Source organism: Lissotriton vulgaris, chromosome 6, assembly GCF_964263255.1.
Source record: "Lissotriton vulgaris chromosome 6, aLisVul1.2, whole genome shotgun sequence".
Taxonomy (NCBI): domain Eukaryota; kingdom Metazoa; phylum Chordata; class Amphibia; order Caudata; family Salamandridae; genus Lissotriton; species Lissotriton vulgaris.
The window spans coordinates 1,027,885,461-1,027,909,526 of record NC_141694.1 but is presented as its reverse complement, the minus strand read 5'-3'; the positions used below and the strand labels follow the sequence as shown (position 1 = coordinate 1,027,909,526).

The window sequence follows — 24,066 nt, the reverse complement described above, 5'->3', positions numbered from 1 at the left end:
GTACAGGGGTATTTTAGGGTTCAGGGGTAGGTTTGGGTTTTGGGGTACAGGGTTATTTTTAGGGTTCATGGCTAGGTTTGGGGTACAGGGGTATTTTTAGGGTTCAGGGGTAGGTTTGGGTTTTGGGGTACAGGGGTATTTTAAGGGTGCAGGGCTAGGTTTGGGTTTTGGGGTACAGGGGTATTTTAGGGTTCTGAGGTAGGTTTGGGTTTTGGGGTACAGGGGTATTTTTAGGGTTCAGGGCTATGTTTGGGTTTTGGGGTACAGGGGTATTTTAGGGTTCAGGGCTAGGTTTGGGTATTTTGGGGAAAAGGGGTATTTTTAGGGTTTAGGGATAGGTTTGGGTTTTGGGGTACAGGGTATATTCATAGGGTTAAGATGGGTTAGTGTTTAAGGGTGTTGGGGTATTTTAAGGCGTAAGGGCGGGTTATGATTATGGGGTGCAGGGGTATTTAAAGGGAGCAGGGTGGGATTAGCACACGATATGAGACATGGCATTAAGGGCGGAACGTACCACACGCACCCAGTGTTTGTCACGCCCCCAGCACACGCCCACAGCACAACGCAGACACGCCCACAAGGGACTACTTTGCTGGGACAGCTCTTTTACCTTTTAAATGTATATGGTGGGCGTCTGCATAGCCTATGTCCTTCTGCTGCAACTGCCCTTTCCAACGCTGTATTGGGTGTTGTGATTGGTGCTGTGGTTCCTGAGATTACCCACCTCAAAGGTTTGGGCTCTCTCTTTATTATATTAGTACTAGCAGCCCGTCCCGACGTTGTCCGGGTATGAATTGCTGCCGGCCAGTAGTATGTTTTTTTGTAGAATTTCGTTTTGATAGCATTTCTTATCTGTGACAGGCCTTTGAAACGCTCCGATTCACAGTGCACTGCTGATGCACTTAAGAGTGCGCGTTCAGTAGTGTGTGAACTCAAGTTTCCCTAATTTATTTTTCCTTGCAATATTATATAGCGCAAACTCGACAACATGGCATGAGCACAATTTACATTACAGAAGAACACATTCATTTGTGGTAGGCACGGGGAGACAACGCGATTTGCCTGGAATCACAGGATGTTGAGCTGATGCCGAGATTCAAACGTAGCTCCCCAGCTCTAAAGTTCGCAATTCTAGGGAGGTGTGTCTAAAAGTGTATGTCGGTGCTGGCCATCAATGAGAGAGACCTGTGCATTTTTCAAATGGGTGGTGAAAAAATATGAGTATGTTGCTGGAGATGTGGGCCGCCGTGCCACCAATGTACTTACCGGGGGAGGGCAAACACCCATTATTCCGAAACTTTCTTTCCGCATACCATCACTCCGCTTACTTTCATTACGAAAGTACTATGACTCCGCAATGCCATTATAACTCATGGCATTACATTTTATATGCTTTTACCACGCATACATTTTACAACGAAATTCGTTGTAAATGCATGAATGGTAAAAGCATGTTTTTTTAATGTTTGGATAAGGTAAGTATGGGTATAGGGGTATATGTTTTGGGGTACTGAGGTATAGGTTTTGGGGTGTTTGGGTATTTTTAAGGGTTCAGATATAGTTTTGGGTTATGGGGTACAGGGGTAGTTTTATGGTTTAGGTATGGGTTTTGGGTAGTTTTAGGGTTCAGGGCGAGGTTTGGGTTTTGGGGTATAGGGGTATATTTAGGGTTCAGGGGTAGGTTTGGGTTTCGGGGTACAGCTGTATTTTAAGGGTTCAGGGCTAGGTTTGGGTTTTGGGGTAAGGGGTATTTTTAGGGTTCAGGGCTAGGTTTGGGTTTGGGGATACAGGGGTATTTTAGGGTTCAGGGGTAGGTTTGGGTTTTGGGGTACAGGGTTATTTTTAGGGTTCAGGGCTAGGTTTGGGTTTTGGGGTACAGGGGTATTTTTAGGGTTCAGGGGTAGGTTTGGGTTTTGGGGTACAGGGGTATTTTAAGGGTTCAGGGCTAGGTTTGGGTTTTGGGGTACAGGGGTATTTTTTGGGTTCCGGGCTAGGTTTGGGTTTTGGGATACAGGGGTATTTTTAGGGTTCAGGGGTAGGTTTGGGTTTTGGGGTACAGGGGTATTTTTAGGGTTTAGGGATAGGTTTGGGTTTCGGGGTACAGGGTATATTTATAGGGTTACAATGGGTTAGTGTTTAAGGGTGTTGGGGTATTTTAAGGAGTAAGGGTGGGTTATGATTATGGGGTGCAGGGGTATTTAAAGGGAGCAGGGTGGGATTAGCACACAATATGAGACATGGCATGGAGGGCGGTACTTACCACACGCCCCCAGCGTTTGTCACGCCCCCCAGCACACACCCACAGCACAACGCAGACACGCCCACAAGGGACTACTTTGCAGGCACGGTTCTTTTACCTTTTAAATGTATATAATGGGCGTCTGCATAGCCTATGTCCTTCTGCTGCAACTGCCCTTTCCAACGCTGTATTGGCTGTTGTGATTGGTGCTGTGGTTCCTGAGATTACCCGCCTCAAAGGTTTGGGCTCTCTCTTTATTATATTAGTATAGATATAGATTATGATCTTTACAATGTCTTTGTCTTCATCAGATTTTGTTTTCTCTACTGTTACTCTGTTAGGAACACCTTCATAACTGGTCCTTGGAATCTCATCTTTATCATGAGTTACTTCCTCTTCCCCTGTTTCAGGATTTCCGTTCCTGCTTCCAGAGTCTTCAGTTTGCGTTTCAGTTTTCTCCTTTTTAACAGTTTTCTCTTCACTTTCTTTTGCGTCTTTACTGGTGCTTGTCTTTACCGATTCTCGATCTTCAGGTTGATCTTCTGAATCTGGTATTTCAACAATCTCCCTTTCACCTTCACCTTCAGACGCAGAACTGGCTTCTGATACTTCCAGAAGTCGACGTTCCTGTCGATCTTCAATATCTGGATCCTTTTCTGGTTCACCCTCAGAATCAGAGTCAGTTGTACTTTCACCGTCGTATGGGTATTCAGGTTCAGGCACATGGATGGTGTGACTTGCATGAACCCACCTTTTCAATCCAGCACATTTAACTGCAGTAATACTAACCAAGATAACTTGACGTGGTCTTTGCCACCTTGGTACCAAACAATTTCTTCTGTGATGAACTTTCACTCTTACCCAGTCCCCAGGGACTAGATCATGAGCTGGATTTTTCTCTTTGGAATTTGACTCAGTTCCCACCTGGTGGAGCACAGAAGTTAACACATCAGATAGATTTTTGCAGTACTCCAGTATGATGTCATCATTAATAGTCAATAACTTATTAACTGGTACATAGGCCGGTCTCATCACCCTGCCCATCAAGATCTCATGTGGACTTGATCCAGTTTTTCTGTCAGGTATACTTCTCAGTGTCATCAGAACAAGCGTCAAAGCATCAGGCCACTTCATTCCTGTTGCCAAACACATCTTTGCAATTCGTTTTTTAATTGTTCCATTTACTTGTTCAACCACTCCTGAAGCTTCAGGTCTATATGCACAATGTAGCTTCTGGCGAATATCCAGAGCTTCACAGATCATCTACATCAACTCATTTTGGAAATGCGGGCCTCTGTCTGACTCAATGGTCACCGGAAACCCGAAGCTTGGTATTATCTCACACAAGAACAACAGTTAATCCATCATTCCTCCGCGTGGGGAAAGCTTCTACCCATTGAGAGAATAAACAGATTATCACAAGAACATATCTGAGTCTGTTGCATGGAGGTAGCTCAACAAAATCCATTTGAATTCTTGTGAATGGGCCACCCTCCCGTCCTATGGTTCCCAAGCTTACAACAGTTTTTCTGTTTGGATTAAATTGCTGACAGACCAAACACCTCTGGCACAAACTCTCAGCAATCATTCTAATTTTAGGATTATACCAAGTCTGTCTAAAGAGACGAATCATGGCGTCTCTACCAATGCGGGCTTGACCATGGTACATTCGGGCCATATCTGAAATCATGCTATCAGGCATTACTGGTCTTTCATCTTTGTAAACCCAAATTTCATCTTCCTCCCTTTGTCTACATCCTGATTTTAGCCAAATATCCTTTACCTCTGCTCCTGCCTCTTCCTGCATCTGTTTCACTTCCTGCCAAGTCTCAACTACTGTGGTTAGCATTAAAGGACTTGGAACATGTTCTTCAGTTTTTCCCCGATTTATTGAAATTTGGTTCTTTGCACAGTGCTTTGCAATTTCATCCGCATAATTATTACCTCGGGTGATTTAATCTTCACCTTTTTTATGAGCAGAACATTTCACCACAGCCAATTTTTCAGGTAACTGGATCACATTTATCAATGACCTCACAAACTCAGCATTTCGTATAGGTGTTCCTGTAGAGGTCAAATAACCTCTTTGGGACCAAAGCTGTCCATAATCATGAACAACTCCATAACCATATTGACTATCGGTCACTATGGTTACTTTCACCTCTTTCCCTAATTCACATGCCCGTATCAAAGCAATCAACTCCGCTATTTGAGCAGAATGAATTCCTTTCAAACAGGATGCTTCCAACACTTCCGCTACTGTACAAACAGCATATGCAGCACTTAGAAGACCACTCTCTGTTCTCAAACATGATCCATCCACAAACATTACAAAATCTGATTCAGGTAAAGGTTTGTATTTAATATCCGGGCAAGGCTTTGTACAATACTCCAGAACATCCAAACACTTATGATCAAGTTCACCTTTTACCTCTGCCTCAATGGTGTCAGGCAACTATGTTGATGGGTTGACATTCACACATCTTGCAATTGTCACATTCTCAGCTCCTAATATTATTTTCTCATAACAAGTCATCTTGCTGTTGGTCATATACTGAGTCTTTGCTCTGGTAAGGAGAATCTCCACTGAATGAGGTACATACACTCTCACAGGAAATCCCATCACAATTCCTTCACTTTGTTCCAGACTTACACTGGTTGCTGCTACTGCTTTCAGACAACCTGGCAAAGCCTTTGCAACAGGGTCCAAAACAGCTGAGAAATACGCAATTGGTTTTCTCATTCTTCTGTGTCTTTGAATCAACACTGACAAAGCACACCCTTCTCGCTCACTGCAGTACAGTTCAAATTCTTTTTCATAATCAGGCATTCCCAAAGCTGGTGCTTCACACAACTTAGTTTTTAGCTGTTCAAATGCTTCCATCTCTGTTTTAGTCAAAACAATGGGGTCTCTTATGTCTGCTTTTGTCAGCCTCTGCAATGGTTTCGCAATCAATGAAAATCCACTTATCCATTGTCTGCAATAGCCTACCATTCCCAGAAACATTCTTACCTGTCTTTGAGTTTTAGGTGGCTGCATTCCTTGTATCATTTTAATTCTCTCAATTGTAACCTGTTGTAACGGGGCGGGAGCGGCAAACCCCACTGACTGGTGGAAAGCTGATTGTACTTCCCCTCCTTCCCTTCAGACTGATTGGGACACTCGTCCCCTGCTCTCGGACCAGGATGACGAAATGAGGGAGGGCGCCTTTAACTGGGATCTCAGCAGCGACGTGACCGCGCCCCCGCATGACGTAGGAGCCCCAGGACTGGACAAAGGCCCGGAAGCACTCTACTGGGGGTGTGTCGACACCCGGGAGAGAGGAAGTCAGGACGAGGAGGATCGGCGAGGAGGGGATGGCGTGCGAGGAGAGGACGGAGGAAACAGCGTGGAAGACGGAGGTGGAGAGCCAGGAGGCCAACGACCCAGTGAACCGCGGTGCCACACTCCCGAGGGAGGAGTGTGGCTTTCTCAGGTACGGCGGCGTTGGGCAGCTTGGGTCGGGAGTAAAGGAGCCCGTGTATGATAGTGTATAGTGTCCCTCTCGTTTTCCCTTCCCGTGTTCCGCAAACCCCCCCCTATCCTCCTATCCTCCCTGCTTATCCTCACTTCTACCCCCCCCTTAGAACACCGAGCACCGATACTAGTTGTACAGCACAGGTGTACCCTCACAATCACTTGGGCCCCTTTGGTGAAACCGGTATCAGTACTTTATCTGACGGTATCCCTCTCTGTTGGTTTTCTCGTTGCGGAGCTGACCAGGCAAAACATCCCTAGACGTGGAGAGAACTGCAGCGTCATTCCAAGGCAGGACGACCGCCATCACGGACCGGGTGGAGTTTGCAAGAGAACGATTGACATACCGAACCAGAAAATCCTTTATTAGAATAAAACCCTCTTTACGCAGAACTAGTGTGCAGCCTGTTCTTGATTCACCCACTGCACCCACCGAGCCCGCTCCCACACCCCCGCCACAACTGGTGTCAGAAGTGGGATCCGCCCCCACCATCCTGGAACCTAAGACGGATCAGGTAATCCAACACCTGATAGAGGGGCAACAGAAGCTGGAGTGGGCTGTCAGCCAACAAATATCGACCGCCGATGCCGACAGAACTTGGTTCAAAAACACTATCTCGGCACAAATAGATGGACTACAAAAAGTGGTACAAAGCCCAAGCATGCCGGTGCCTCTGGAAAGGAGGAATTACTCGCACCATCCCGCTGGGGTCTCCCTACAAAAATACGTGTCAGGAGAAGACCCTGACGCTTTCCTCACTAACTTTGGGAGGGCTGCCCGTGCTTGTGGGTGGCCAGAGGAGAAGTGGCCTTTCTTCCTGGCCCCCCTGCTATCAGGAGAAGCCCAAGCGGCTTATCAAGTCGCAAACTATGCAGGAACCACTTCTTATCCTGACATAAAGGCAGTGATATTAGATCATTTGGGACTGGATGCAGAGGCCTACCGGCTGCGGTTCAGAAGAGAAAGAGGAACGGCCGGGGAAAATCCGAAGACGCTGTTCTTACGTTTGAAAATGGCTGCTGATAAATGGCTAAGACCAGAGAGTCGCAGTAAGGAAGAGATCATGAACAGTGTATATTTGGAGCAGTTCATGGAGGCTCTGCCATATGGCACCCAACGCTGGCTGAGACAGCACTCTGGTCTCACCGCCGCTCAGGCCATTGAGATGGCATCCAATTATGTGAGAACCCTTTTGAGAGGGTGGGAATGGACCTAATCGGACCCCTTCCGCGTACCGCAAGAGGGTATACTTACGCTCTCGTGGTGGTAGATTACAACACCCGGTTTCCCGAGGCCTTTGTCCTCAGTGTCCCTTCCACGAAAAATGCGGCAGAGAAATTGATTGAGCTTTTCTAAAGGGTAGGATTTCCCAGAGAGATCCTAACGGATCAGGGAACGTCCTTTGTCTCGAAGTTAATGAAGGAGGTGTGTAAGACACTAGACCTTCGACACATACGAACTTCGGCCTACCATCCACAAACCGATGGTTTAGTGGAGCGATACAATAGGACCTTAAAAACAACGCAAAAAAAAATGTTGACAGCTGAAAACAAGGAGTGGGACAAACTGCTACCTCTGGCCCTCTACGTCCTCCGCTCACAGGTACAGAGTAGTTTAGGGTACTCCCCTTTTGAACTCCTCTATGGCTGGCAACCAAGGACCCTACTAGAAATCACCATGGAAGCTTGGGAACGGGAAGAAGCCAATGATCAAAGATCAATATTGGAATACACCCACCAGTTACAATCCAGGTTGTGTAAACTTAGAGATCTGGCCTACTTCAACCTGGAGAAAGCCCAACAGAAACAGAAACGGTATTATGACAAAGGAAAGAAGTGGAGGACGATGGAGAAAGGCGATTGGGCCTTAGTACTTCTTCCTTCATCCACCCAAAAATTCAGGAGTGAATGGATGGGGCCATACAAAATCATAGAAACAACAGGCAGAACGACCTATAAAATACAGATATCACCCTCACGTCAACAAACATTTCACATTAATGTGCTGAAGAAATGGATCGGTCCTCTCCCAAAAACTACTCACCTGGTCCTACTGACTAAAGGTGAGCGTTCCACTCTAGAGCACCTTCCCATCAACCCAGAGTTGTCAGAGGGGGAAAACAGAGAGTTGCTTCAGGCGGTACGTCCTTTTTCCAGTCTGTTTTCCGATAAACCTGGTCATACACATATGGCCGAACACTGCATTGCCACCGAGGAGGGTAAGGTAGTAAAACAGAGGGCGTACAGAATTCCCGCAGCAAGAAGGGCAGACGTAAATAAGGAGGTAAGGGACATGCTCGAACTTGGTGTCATCAGACCATCCAGGAGTAACTGGTCCTCACCTATCGTGATGGTACCCAAACCTGATGGGTCCACCAGGTTCTGTATGGACTTCAGGGCCCTCAACGCAATATCATCCTTTGACGCATTTCCCATTCCGAGAGTAGACGAACTCATTGAAAGGATAGGAGGGGCCCAATACATCACCACATTGGACCTGACCAAGGGTTATTGGCAGGTGCCGTTAAGGGAAAAGGATAAACACAAAACTGCTTTTGCCACTGACAATGGTCTATTCGAATTTAATGTGCTCCCATTCGGCCTTCATGGGGCACCAGCAACCTTCCAGAGGTTGATGATGGAGGTATTAGCCCCTCATATACAATACAGTTCAGTCTACTTAGACGACATCGTCATTTTCAGTACGACATGGACGGAACACTTACACCACATAACCCAGATCCTTAAAGCACTACAACAAGCAGGACTACATGTAAACGCAAAGAAGTCAAGAGCCGCCTTCCCAAGAGTTAAATATCTGGGCTTTATGTTAGGCAAGGGTGTAATAGCTCCTCAGGAGGAGAAGATCCGGGCAATAACCAATACCCCCTTCCCCTCCACGAAAAGAGAACTAAGGGCGTTTTTGGGCCTCATCGGCTATTACCTAAGGTTCATTGAGAACTTCGCAGAGATAGCGACGCCTTTGACAGACCTCCTAAAGAAGAATATCAAAAACACTCTTAGCAAACCACCCCCAGATGGAGCGATCAAATCCTTTGAGACCCTAAAAAAAGCCATCACCTCTAGTCCAGTATTAATACCACCCGACTTAGGGAAACCCTTCTCACTAGCCACTGACGCCTCTGACACCGGAATTGGGGCGGTGTTGTCACAAGAAGGGGAGGACGGGCTAGAACACCCGATACTGTTCATCAGTAGAAAGCTACATCCTGACAGTGGAAAAAGAGTGCCTAGCGATCCGATGGTCAGTAGACAAGCTGAGATATTATCTGGAGGGTAGACCTTTCACGTTGTATACAGACAATGCTCCCCTACAATGGATGCAGAGAAACAAGTCACAGAATTCACGGGTGTTACGTTGGTTCTTATTTCTACAACCCTATGCATTTACAGTCATGCATAGAAAAGGGTCGGAGAATGGCAATGCAGACTACCTGTCCAGGACTCCTGTTCTCCCCGATCGGGAGAATCCAAGGGGGGAGGGTTGTAACGGGGCGGGAGCGGCAAACCCCACTGACTGGTGGAAAGCTGATTGTACTTCCCCTCCTTCCCTTCAGACTGATTGGGACACTCGTCCCCTGCTCTCGGACCACGATGACGAAATGAGGGAGGGCGCCTTTAACTGGGATCTCAGCAGCGACGTGACCATGCCCCCGCATGACGTAGGAGCCCCAGGACTGGACAAAGGCCCGGAAGCACTCTACTGGGGGTGTGTCGAAACACGGGAGAGAGGAAGTCAGGACGAGGAGGATCGGCGAGGAGAGGACGGCGTGCGAGGAGAGGACGGAGGAAACAGCGTGGAAGACGGAGGTGGAGAGCCAGGAGGCCAACGACCCGGTGAACCGCCATGCCACACTCCCGAGGGAGGAGTGTGGCTTTCTCAGGTACGGCGGCGTTGGGCAGCTTGGGTCGGGAGTAAAGGAGCCCGTGTATGATAGTGTATAGTGTCCCTCTCGTTTTCCCTTCCCGTGTTCCACAAACCCCCCCTATCCTTCTATCCTCCCTGCTTATCCTCACTTCTACCCCCCCTTAGAACACCGAGCACCGATACTAGTTGTACAGCACAGGTGTACCCTCACAATCACTTGGGCCCCTTTGGTGAAACCGGTATCAGTACTTTATCTGACGGTATCCCTCTCTGTTGGTTTTCTCGTTGCGGAGCTGACCAGGCAAAACATCCCTAGACGTGGAGAGAACTGCAGCGTCATTCCAAGGCAGGACGACCGCCATCACGGACCGGGTGGAGTTTGCAAGAGAACGATTGACATACCGAACCAGAAAATCCTTTATTAGAATAAAAACCTCTTTACGCAGAACTAGTGTGCAGCCTGTTCTTGAATCACCCACTGCACCCACCGAGCCCGCTCCCACACCCCCGCCACACCTGTCTAATTCCTTTGGCAATCTTGTGACCTAAATATTGTACTTCTTTCTGACAGAACTGTAATTTTGATGGAGACACTTTATGTCCCTCGTCAGACAAATGATTCAACAATGCTACTGTATCAGTTACACAAGCATCCTTTGTCTTTGATGCCACTAATAGATCATCAATGTACTGCACTAACACAGATTCTCCAGGCATGTTCAAACTTTCTAATAACTTCTTTAGCAGCGGATTAAAAATCGATGGACTCTCAGTGTACCCTTGCGGAATTCTACACCATGCTAGGACACGATCTTGGAAACGAAACGCAAAAATTGGTTGGCTTTCTGGATGCAATGGAACAGTAAAGAACGCATTGCATAAGTCAATCACTGTATACCATTCTGCATCATGATGAATTTGGTACAAAATCACTGCTGGATTCGGAACAACATGGGCCAACAATTTTTTTAACCTTTCTCAGGTCCTGCACAATTCTAAATGTTCCGTTTGTCTTTTTCAATCCCATAATCGGTGAATTACAAGGACTGCTCTCAATTTCTCTTAAAATTCCTTGCTCAATCATTTTGTCAATTACTGGAGTAATTACTTCTGTAGTCATTTTATATTGAGGTATTTTTGGGTAACTTACACCTTCCTTTATAGACACTTTCACAGGATCAACACCCTTCATCAAACCTATATCTTTTCCAGTGAAATCCCACACGCTCTCTTTTACTGCCTCTTTCAATTCAACCGGAATTTTCTCTTTATCAAAAACAGGGAACAATGTATCCTGTTCTGCCTCAATCATGAGCATTGTCAATTTATACAAACTGTCTTCATCTGGGGTCTGTAATTCTATGCCATCTGTTGAACAATATACGGCACAGTTCATTTTACACAATATATCCCTACCTAGCCTCAAATATATCCCTACTAAGCCTCAAAACCCATCTCTTTACCAAATCCTTCGACTAACTGCCCGCTTTGACCTCCCTTCCTCTAACCTCAGTCCCCGTTAGCTACAGCGCCAAGAAGCCGCTGGTATACGTGCGCTTAACAAGAACTTTTAAACTCAAACTCTAGCAAGTTAACAGGACTGCTGTCGCACACCACAAACCGATGCATCTCCTTGTATGTCCAAATCTCTATTTCAACTGGTTTTGTCAAAGGAGTATTTATTTGCCTATTAGCTACACCTACAACCTGGATTGTTTCACCCGAGAGAGGAAGATTTTGAATTTCCACTGATCTAACAGTAGAACGGGTAGCCCCAGTGTCCACTAGAGAAGTTATTTCCACATCATTCACTTTTCTGCTCACAAATGGACCTGACTGATCTACCTCAAGAGTGGCTCCAAGCATACACTCTTCTTCCTCCCTCAAGCACCGTCAAAAACTCTCATCCGGCACACTGCCATTCTCTTCTTGCAACCAATACTGATGACACGCATTTACTCTCTGCGGTCTTTTTACATGCTCACCTCCGCTGAATCCTGTCTCTGCACTGTATCTCTGCTGATTCTCATTGTATGGCAGTGGCGGTTGCGGCACCTGACTATGCTGGTTTGCTATCTGCTGTTGTTGTGGTTGCTGTTGATTTACCTCAAACTGCACCTGCGAATTCAATGATGTATGTTCTGTGTTAACCCTTGGCGGACACTTACACTCTTTCTTCCAATGCCTTAATTTGCTGCAATTAAAACAAGGGAGCTTTTTTTTTTATCCATCTATGCTTCTCACTAATTTTGGTTTTCCTTTAAAATTTCCTTGATTCCCTGCGTTCTTATCTTCCATTTGCGCCACTTGTTGCTCTGCAACCTTCACTTGTGCCCACATAGCTTTTTCTTTCAACTTCTTTTGTTTAGCATCTATTTCTTCACTGCAGTACTTTGCCTGTCCCAGTACCTTATCTACTGAGCTTGTTTGCCAATCCATCATGCTATGTTTAATCATGTCTGAAATTTCTGGTTTAATCCATATACAAATCTATATATGAAGTGGCTCATGTCCTTCTCATTTAATTCTTCATAGCCACTGTACTGTTTGAAAACTAACAACAACCTTTCGTAAAATAAATGCACAGATTCTTTCGGTTCTTGCGTGGTTCTGTCTATTTTTACCCAATCAGTTTCCTTTGCAGGTATCTTATTTTTCAACCATACTATTACTTGTTCATATTTTCTCATCACATCTGGTGATGGAGCTCCTGTTACTTTGTCCCTTGCAAATTCTTCTCTTGGCCAATCTACAGCAATTTTGCATTCTGTCCATAAATCTGCTGGCACTACTATATCAAACAATCCATCCAGATCAATCCGTAAAACTTTTGACACTTTTACAAATCTGTCAACCTGTCGGTACCATTCTACTGGTTTTTCTCTAAACCTCGGGAAATCATTAGTGAATGATAATATATCCTGACTAGTCCAAGGAACATGTACATATCCTCCTCCAGGTATTTCTCTCACGTGACACTCAGTTATTACTGCTTCTTTTTCTCTAATCGGGAAAGCTAAAGTTGATTTATCACTATTTTCTTCTCTTTTCTTTGCCCATTTGAGTCTCCACTTACTCAGATCTCCCCATTTTCCCAGCAACACAATTAATTCTTTTATCTGACCTATTCTCCCAGCTGTATTCATATTTTCAATGACTTTCTCTACAAAGTCCACTCTGTATGATTTTTGCAATGATTTGAATTTTGAAAATTCCACTCCTAATTCACCAGCTAAATCTTCTAGTTGGTCATGCATTGTTTTTGTTCTCCATGTGATACTTTTGCACATAAACATAAGTTCATAATCCTGGTATGTTTTTAATCTATCGGTTCCAATTGTTTCAATTATTAATTCTTCCATATCTACTTTTAGTTTTGCTACATCTAATATTTTTGGTTCATTTTCTTTCAATTTTAAAGTCTTAATCCAGTCACTCAATTCATTTTCTGACGGTCCTACAGGAGTGTGTATCAGATCTAATTTATCTAGACTTTTCTCTGAAGTTACAGAATCAGATTCTGCACCAATCGGATAACTATATAATGACCTTTGGTTAAGAGTCAATTCAGGTGGATTTGCATTAACAGTCCTATTTATTTCTGACGAACCAGGATAAATATTTCCTCTCACTTTCTGTAAACCTTGTTGTAACGGAATTGTCATAATTGTTTCTTTTATTCTTTGATTTTCAAACACTGGTATTACCGGCCCTATCGTCACAGGGACAGTTACTGCTTCCATGTTTTTAGTAAGGTTCTGAATTAGTTCATGTGCCGAACGTTCATAAATCAGAAATACTTGGTTGCACATCACTTCGGATTTCACTGCTTTGTACAATTTTGTGTGAATCATTCATTTGTACAGGAGTACCTGCAATTCTTGCTTCCACAACAGGAGTGTTTGGAACATATCTAACTTCTACCCTGTCTGGCACATATTGTAAATTTGAATATTGTCTTGGGGTTTCACTAGTTCTCTCAATTGCTGATGGGGCACTTGGAGTAGTCCATAAAGAACTTGGCTGATATGGGGCGGTCTCCTATGTAATATTTCTTCTAACAAAGCATCCTCCGATTCACTATCACCATAACTCTGGTTCGCTGTTTCTATATTCTTCTTCTTTTCTGTACATTTCCGACCCTCATATTCATCCGCTAATCTAACTGGATACATGCCATCGCACATACTACTATTTCTCCTTCTTCGCATTCTAGTTTCATGTGTCTCTCCCCACAAATCTCTACCTCTACCTCTCGGTCTAATATGTATACTCAACCTTTTACTTTCCAGCTCATGCATCTCTTCTTCCCATTCAACTAAGGCTTCAAACTGTGTTGGTCTAGGTCTTGGCTCAAGCTTCATCATTTTGTCTCTCAGATTTCTCAAAACTGCCAAATCAAACGATCCTCCTTCTGGAAAGGCTAACACACCATCATCCTTAGTATACTGTACCCAATTCTCCAACCAAACACACGTATGATAACCATATTTCGTCAACATATAAGAAGCAGGTGTTATCGGCGAAGGAAGTATTTTTCCCTCTCTCGTAACTACCTCTTTATCTTTTACAAACATGTTTTTCAGCTTTTTAAACCATGAAGGTTTCTTCTTATCATCATAATAGTAGTATGACATTTTCAGTAAACTTTCCTTCTTTCAAAAGATCGCGTACTATTCTGTTGCTGATTTCATAACACCAACCTATCACAGCGCGGTTTGCACTAATGCACCAGTAAGAACACGATACGTCACTATAGTGCTTAACCAATAGCTTTTGCTGCTTTCTGTGATGAACCAATCAGCCCCTACTCTGTCTTGGTCACGCGGACCAATCCCAGCGCGACACTTTTGACGTCACCAGCGCTCCGGCTTCTGCAGCGCCGATTAACCCCTCCTTTACAGGGTTTTTTCAGAAAGCCGTATTTACAAGATATTTTACTAAATCAGTTAGTAACTTACACAAAACAATTCCACTAATCTGTTTCGCTAATAAAGTGATAGAATTTTCAATCGCACAAGTATTCTGTAACCGGAGTAGATGACACTTATCTCCTCAGAATTTTTAGACTCGCCGATAAAGCAACACTACTGGCTTTACCCTTCTGTCAGGCAATAACGAACTCGCTTCTCTAGGAAAGCACATACAGAAATCTTTTTCACCTCCTTAGAGACAATCCCAGAGTTTCACTTGAATGCATATTGCAATTCCATTTACACACGTTCAAACAGAAATCCCTTTCTCAAATACATGAACTCTGTGTTACCAGTAGGCAGCACTCCTGTCTAACCCACCACAGAATTCCTCTATCGTTAGCAAAAGAGAGACGCCACTCCCTTTACCCTTCAATCAAGCTCGGGTTAAGACCTACTATTTTCTTCAGCAATAAGTTTTAGTCAGGATACGCAATGATCCCTATGCTTGAAAGCTGAGATTTCATAGACTGCCTTTGCTATACATTTATACTTTCACACCTAAGGTCCCTAAACAGTGATATACGACGATACCACTGCAGTATATGACAATACTACTTCTTTGAAACAGACTAATGCACTGTGCGACTTTACTTGCCACACTTCCTCTGCCTGCAGACAGAGGCACTAGCTTCACGCAACACTTGGAAGCTTTTTCTGAACTACATATAACGTAATACGAACTCAACAGATGTTAGTCATAATTCTGTACATCAAACTCTATACATAATCCTAGCTAATTTCCTTAGCAACCACTACTCTGCTACCAAGATATAACTGCTACAGCGCGGCTCCAAAAATTATTTCTAATCATTACTCGCCATTTCCCTGAAACCTTTAATCACACAAATCATGCTCCTGTGGGGCCCATTACACTGCGCATTTACTCTGTTCACTTACACTTGGCTTCTAGGCTCTCGGTGAATCATAATGGAGAAATGCGGTAACATTTGGTGGAGCGTCTAAAACCTATTTAATATTTACACTAGAAGTTTAAAATATTTTACCATGGTTTTATATTAAACACTTTTATTCAGACACACCACAATAATGGCAATGGATCTGCTAGAACGAAAATTAGGTGTAGGAAGAACCAAAGACCAGCTTTTAATTCTTCATTTCTCTAATTTTTATTCAAAGCAAACTTTTAGTATGTCCGACATTAAGCATTTATTAATTCTTTATTCAGTTAAAACATTATTTTATTTCAGTAAATGGTCATTTATTTTAAAACTCATAAATAGAATTTTTATTTAGAAAATTCAGCAAAGTTTTAGTAAAGAACAGATAGTTCCAATTCAATCTCTCCTAACATCCCTGACTAACACCCTCCTCTTATCCAGTTAGTCCTGCAAAGAAAAATAGAATTAATCAAAGTCTCTTACATCCAGGAGTCGCTCATCAGTCCGGCAGCATCTCCAGAAGAAATTGAAAACGCGCTTGCTTCTAAGCAAAATCAGGGGTTTTTATACACTAATTGCCTAACTCTATCTATCTAAAAGTATCTATCACTTTCTTATTCAATCTCTCATTGGACAGATTCAGGGTGGGTGAGCATCATCTCACCATTACAACATCATTTTCATGACAATTCAGCAAATTTATAAAGGGTCTTTTTTTAGGTCAGTTTGTGGCCTAGGCGCTTCCTCGAGTAGATACATCAACCATCTTTCTCAGGCTCTGAGCATTACATCGTCCATGCTTGGCACCCATCCTAGGTTCCGGGCCACAGCAGCCTTGAACCTCCTTGAACACCAGCAGTTCACTCTGACTTGCAGATTTTTGGCATGCATGCGCTGTTCAGCTCTTGCTCACAGTTTACCCGCACATCCATTTTGCTTGGGCCTCAGAGGCCACATTTGGAAATATCACAGAACAAACACAAATTCGTGTTAAATATTGAATTTAAACCCATTCTGTTTACCTCCCACCATACTAATATTTCCCATTAGTCGTTACCTAGCAAATAAGCCACATAAAAGTGTTTTCTACATAATCGACCATCTCTTTGCACAAAACGTGTACAAAAAGCACATTTAAATAGCGTTTTGTTTATAACTAAGCAGCACATTAGTTCACAACACAATAACATTAAATATTAGCTAGTATTATTGCAACATGCAAGCATGATTAATATTTCCCACGTGTAATAATAAAAAATGTGTGCAACTTATTCTATAATTGGTTATTTTCACAAAACGCGCAATTAGTCAATATTAACGTTATGGAACATTGATTTCGAGAGGGGTACACAAAATGTTGTTTGCGCCACCTCGCTCCATCGCATCTGGCCCTAGATTTAGCCCTGGTACCTGTAGCCCTTTACAAACCTCATAGTCATTCAAAATCTGTTCAGCCTATGGGCCAGATTCATAAAGCCTTTATTCGGTTGCAAACCATCAAAGGCACACATATCCATGTAATACCGCAACAGTTTTGCTTCACCCCACATTCATAATGCATAAATATACTCTCATAAAACATTAAAACATAATCATAAAACACCCAAGCAGCCCACGCGCAGTGCCATTCCAATACGGCTGGTTTTCTTTTTGATATATCAGGAGAGCCCCTCAGATTAATAGTCCCATCTCTTCATATCTATTTTATTAATTAAAACGAATTCTAGTTTCCAAAAATATATAAAATTCATGATAACTTATAAAATATAAAATTATAAAAAAGTACTTTCCAATTGGACTGGCCAATCGATAACAGCTGTATAAAACACAATTTGCATCTACAAATATAATTATAATTAAATTGGTTCTCAGAGGACTACCTATGTATTAAACTACTGGATTTACAGTCATTTCACACGCTTCTCTCGCTTAATCCAGAAATTGAACGAAAATCGGCTCACGGAAAAGACAATCGGGCCAGATCCATCAGTGGTCAAAATTAGTTTAGCCTCTCTAAAGTGAGGTACCGCCTAGGCCAGGCAGAATAGGCATAACCATTTCCTACGCACACCACAATATGAATCAAAGACAAGCATAATGTGGTCATGAGTCTCAAAATTCATGCCATAAGCTGGACCTGAATCAGGCGAGGAAATACTATTCCACTTTTTGCTAAATGACCAAAGAAGCAAAGAACCTGTTCTGAATCTGATAAACTCTGGGCTAGTGGTTGCGTTATATAATCCACATAACTTTCAAAAACAGGAATGGGTTTGAATGCCAGGATCTGCTCTGTGAGAAGGTCCATAGTGCCCCTCAATGTTATTTCTTGACACGCTTGTGACCAGTAAGATGATTTTAAGACCTGCTTGTCCGCCTTACACAGCAATTCGGGCAACTCTCACACTCTGCTCAAAGCCAATTTTTTAAACAAGTCGCAAACAAACCTTAACCAAGGTATCTCCAAAGCACGGTCCATATTCTTTACATCCCTCAAGAAATCTCTATAATTCAGATAATTCCGGAGTAGCCCAGATACGGATCCAAAATAATACTGGGCCCTATTCACAAAAGTCATCTGAGACAAAATCCTAACGTTATGACTTTCGGTATTCACAAAAGGCATTTAGTAGTAATAAAGTTAGGATTCCTAACTTTACTACTACTGAACTGAGACAAAATCCTAACTTTATGACTTTCGGTATTCACAAAAGGTATTTAGTAGTAGTAAAGTTAGGATTCCTAACTTTACTACTAATAAATGCCTTTTGTGAATACCGAAAGTTTTAAAGTTAGGATTTTGTCCCAGATTACTTTTGTTAATCAGGCACGCTGGCTTTAAATGCGCTAGATCAGAAGCTCTTTTTATCCCTGTGTCAAAATAAAGTGGAACCAGAGGGGTACTTACGGGGACCGAGAATTGTGATCCAACAAATGTGTTTTCCATCACTGTGAGCCTCGTCAAATCCCCGTACTTCTGAGCCATATAATGTGTGTTTTGAGCCTTCACTCTATAGGCTTCCAACGATGGGGAGATGGAACGCGCGTATGTGTTCTTCTGAAAGCATGGAATGGCCTTAGATTTATGATATATCACAGAGCTTCTTTATTTACCTGGTTGGCCCACCTATATTTGTCCGACATGGTCACCCCCAAATAGTCAAAACTAAAGATCCATTCCTAACGGTCCTTCCCAGATATTACTGAACAGCTCTTGTTTACACACTTACCAAGAACCATCAATTTAGTTTTTGAAGCGTTCAGTTCTAAACTCCTGTGATTGCAGAATTACAAAAATGTATTTAATGATTTTGTAGCCCCATCGGGGATTTGGAGATTAATAATGAATCGTCTGCAAACAGAAGTATTGGTGTTTTAACCCCACTGAGAGAAGGAGAATCGTTACCACACTTTGTCAGTTCCTCAACCACATAATTTATGTATAGGGTGAGCTAGGTGAGGGCCAGGACACACTTCTGTTGAACCCCTCTTGCGACTAGGATGTGCTTTGTCAACCCACCTTCACCACCCCACCTGACCTGTGCACAGTTGTTTTCATGTAACCTAGCTAGTAGTTCAATTAACCCCCCTGGGACTCCCATGTCTACTAGTACTCTTCAAAGATACTCCCTAAATATCAAGTTGAATGTAGCATGCCGGAACACAAATGCAACATAGAGTTTTTGGTTACCCAGCAAGACATATTTCCAGTAGAGTAGGGTACATTTAAAATCCTGATCTAAAGTACTAACTTTGGCAAGAAATCCCGCCTGAAAGGGAGTCAGACTCCTCCGATGAGGTGGACACAACTCTTGAGAGGCAGCCTCCAGAACTGGACTCTCTACGCATTAGGCAATCTTCATACAATATGCCAAATTTAGCATCTCACACAAGTATCAGTATTCCTTAGATGGCATCGATAATTAGGCTTCCAAAACTGACCATATTATACTGTAGCTGACCTCCACGACCGTACACAAGATTCTATATGTGTCTTCTAAAAGGTAAGCTCTCACAAACTGACCCACAATTCCATATATGGCTTCTTAAACGAGACACAATGTTCCAGATATGGCCCATAGAACTGGGCTCAATACGCCAGGTGAGAATTGCAAAACTATACATATGTAGGTAGTCTCCAGAACTAAGCACTGCGATCTTGTTGAGGCCACCAGATGTGAACACAATACTCCAGCTTAGGCCTGTAGAAGTAAAAGCAATATTCAATGGTGGCCTGTAGAACTAGGCAAGGTATTCTAGATAAAGACTCTAAAATAAGTAGCATTGCTGATGCAGGTCAGGAATGAAGAACTGGATACCATACTCCAGCGAAGTCTTCCACAACTAGACACAACACACTCTAGATGTAGCTTCCAGTACCGACCACACGAAGAGGGTTGTCACCTTTATGACTGTTCATAACCAGCATTTCCAATAGGTCTCACATTCACGCAATATTGAGCTATTGGCATTGCAAATAACAATGCCTTTTTTTTGTTTTTTGTTTTTAAAACGTAAATAAAAGACATTGTCATTTACAATGCCAATAGCTTAAACTTGAGTAAATGTTATGTTATGTTACGTGTTCTTCTATAGAGCGCGGCTGCCCCAGCTAAGGGGCATCCCAGAGCTTTTTCAAGCAGCAAGAAGAGGGATACCGCATAGTCCGGCACACCTTAGCACAACAATAACTATGGATCTAATTCAAGTAAAAGAGGTGGGTCTTAATGGCCTTCCTGAATGGCAGAAGGTCGTTTAGTCAGCGCAATTGAGACGGTAAAGCATTCCAATGTGAGACCTATTGCATTGCAAATGCTTGTTAAATATACGGATTATTTCAGCCCCCCTCCAGGTGTCTGGGATCGCACAAACCCTTGCTATTGCATGAGAGCAGATATTCACATAACAAGCCCACAGCTCAGGTTCCGATTTATACATGTCATTAGGGAAGCGATCGGGCTGGGCGCCTTAGGGCTGTGAATAGTGGATAGGGTGTCTTCTAGACTGAAGAATATCCCAGTGGTCTTCCCATTTCCCAGCTTAATTGCATCGCCCTCGGGACAATCATCAACCACATTATATGGTTGTTTTGTAAATGAGGCCTGGGAGTATAGTTTTGCGAAATGTTCCTACCATCTTTCTGGCGGGATATTGTTCCTCCTGGGATTAAAACTTTCAATTGTCCCATTTGCAAAATGTACCAAAATGTTCACCGATCATTCATTTTAAGGTCCTGGAGCACGCCCTGCCAATTAGCATCCTCCCACTTCCATTTTGCATGATTGATAGCACACTTGTAGTTCCATCGGGCTGTGCTAATCTCGAGTCCATTGCAGTCCCTAATAGCGATTCTCAGCGCTTCCTTGGCTTGCTCACAGTCAGGCAAACACCATTTTGGGTCTTTGGAAGGAGTTACCATGTTACCAATAGATTTTTAATAAAAAATACTTTGTAATTTGTTTTAAAAAAACGACCATGAATATCTAGAGCCATCTTGCCCCCTGTGGACAGTAACTTTGTGTTACCTGGAATACGTACAAATACTTCTCATCAAATAACATGTACTCTACTAACGATTGCCATATCAGTTCACAAAGGCCTACCATTCAAATATGTCTGTATTATAACAGACATAGAATCAGCTATCTGATAGTACGGGGATTCCTGGAAGACATATAAGATATGCTAATTTAACACATATCGACTGAAAATCGATAGCCCAAAATTTTTTGAGGGGGTGATATCCACACTTCAAAATACAACCATATATAGATAAGTTCAAACCTAATGTCCCCCTTTGAGCTGCACTTCACCTGAGACTGTCATCTCCCCTTGTTATGCGAATGCACTCTCCATCCATGAACTTTTGATACGTAATTTTGATAAGATTAATGCTACGATACCTATATACATTGCTCTTGTTGTTCTGTTCGACGCTGGCTTTGTATGTAAACTGTATTTGTAATGTACATACAACACTGAAAAGAATGTATTGACTTATATTTGATGTAACATTGTCTAAATGCTAATAAATAAAGGTAAAAAAATATATAAAGATAATTTCATAAAAATTCTTCACTGATGGCAAAATTAACAAATTTGATAAAGTATGTAGGGAGAAGGGGCTAGAAATAAACTGCTCCAAAACAAAATACATGGCTTTCAATCCCTACAAATCAAATAAGGGTAAACTCATGCTGGGCACACAAGCACTGGAGCAGGTCAAGTACGTTGACTATTTGGGTGTACGTATTAGTGATAGGTTGGTTTGGACACCTCAAATTGAGAAGAGCACTCTGACCCTCCAACATGCTGATTGTGCAATAGTTTGGAGGGCCAGGGTGTCCCCATATCGCTCGGTGTCGCCTATCTTGGAACTTCATAGGGCCAAAGGTCTAGGAGCAGCCCTCTATGGGGCTGAGTTATAGGGGCTGGAAAACCTAAAAGACTTAACCCTAGCCAAAAATAAATTCATCAGGGCGATCCTGAACAGACCTGTGAGCACCCCCATACTGTCGCTAAGCCTTGATCTTGGCCTAAAACCCATAGACCATTTTGCTATTCTAAGGGCACTCCTGTTTTGGATCAGAATCTGGACCAGTAACACACAGGTCCCGCTGAAGGAGGCTCTGGAAGAACGGATTGTTTTGCACAAACAATCAGGCTGCATTAAATGGTTTAATAAAATCAAGGATTGGTTTCTGGTACTAGGGCTGGGGTGTATCTGGAAGGATCCGGGTCCATATCAAAATCGATGGTTCCTCTCCTCAAAAAAATGCTCTGGGAGTATATGGATTACCAAAGTGTAGAAGGTATTGCACATGGGACTTTAACCACTAGTTTTTAAATTTTAAAGGAGGGTTTGGCTTTGAACATTTATAGATTATATTGAACCCCACAGGCAAAAGCTTTGTATATTCAATTTAGACTTGGGGCCCTACCTCTAAATTCAAGAAGAAGCGCGTGGGGGAATGCGGCTGTAACACCATTGTGCCCTACATGTCAAACCCAATCGGAGACCCTCAATCATTTTCTCTTTTGCTGTCCCACCTACGTCGACTACAGGAAAACCTGGATAAGTCCAGTCTGTCGTTTACTGTCGTTTACATGTCTCAGTGAAGCACTACGTATTTTTAGATCTGATACCACAAGGTGGCTTGTTTTTGCAATATTGAGATTTTTGCTGTATGCCTGGTGGAGAAGGTCAAAACTGTCTTAAAGTGTCCTTGAAAATACGACTGGTTAATGCATATCAATATAGTTCCTGGGAACGGAATCATGTATTTTATATGTTCTCTTTTGGTGCTGCTATAGTCTGTCTTTGATATGATTTTATGAAATATTGGCTTTTAACTTTAGTATTGTTTTTATACTTATGAATTGTTTTTACTCTGTAAATGATCATATTTTTGATCGAATGAAGTATATATATATATATATATATATATATATATATATATATATATACATATATATATATATTCATACATACATACATACATGTGCAACCAATCATTTACATATGGAACAGCACAATCCAATACAAAATGTAAAACCATGCATCATCTTACAAAGGTTTTAAACCTTTCCACTTTATAACATTAAATATTTCATATACATTCTATGGAGGAAAACCTATAAAAATAATCTCTGAGATTGATTTACCTGTTGAACGACTTGTCATTTCGCTTCTTTCAACGGCCTGATGATCAAGAGGAAGCTCCTCTTCCTCCTCTTTAATGACAAATGTAATAACTTCCTTTTCTGTTTTTAAAGGAAAATGAAAACTTAGTAGCAGGTCACCAAAAAACTTTAAATTGCTCCACTCACACAGAACACTTCGAAGACAATAAGATATGTCATTTCCTCACTTTCATCAAAGCAATGCAATGTCCTTTTCATGAGATAGGACAAAGTTAGGGAAGGGTTGATGAACCTATGCACATCTATCAAAGGGTCTGAACAGAAGCTAGAAAGGATGGAGACAATGAGCAATTAGTATGTTTATGTTTTGAAATGGGTCCAAATATCATCTAGCAGGAAACCAGGGAGATTTTGTCATACAACAGTGACATATTCCAACATTATATGAGTAATCATCCATCCCTGGCCACACTCATATCAGGCAACAATCTCTGCAGCCTTTTACAATTTGTGTGTCTTTTTATTTTTAGTGAATTTATACATATATCCTAGATCCCGGTACATGCATAGTGTTAAAAGGAGCACAATCAGTCTTTCTGGGACATGCTTTATCAATCAATCAGCTCATTTTGGGACTAGTGAACACAAATATATACATTTTCTATAATAATATTAAGCCCTTCCCAATTCCTACAACTACAAAGCTGGTTATCACAAATAAAAGGACATGGTTATGCTGGGCAGTCACAATGGATCGGATGGGCGACATTGCCACAGATTCCTACCAAATGTTTTAATACACTTGTGGTCCGCTAGTAAACTACCTCTCTACGGGCCTGTCATTATGTGCATGCCCCACCTGCACAAGGGCGTTGTACCTATTCCAATTCAGGGAGTCCTGT

General features: G+C 42.6%; 1 protein-coding gene across 1 annotated transcript in view; it reads right to left on the bottom strand.

The window, feature by feature from the left end:
• The window catches only part of LOC147708369 (uncharacterized), a 319,453-nt gene that overhangs the window by 116,225 nt on the left and 179,162 nt on the right, over nt 1-24,066 (bottom strand). The window contains exon 3 of the mRNA XM_086927093.1: nt 23,186-23,284. Coding sequence (XP_086783219.1) covers nt 23,186-23,284 — 99 coding nt within the window. The remainder of the gene's footprint in view (nt 1-23,185; nt 23,285-24,066) is intronic.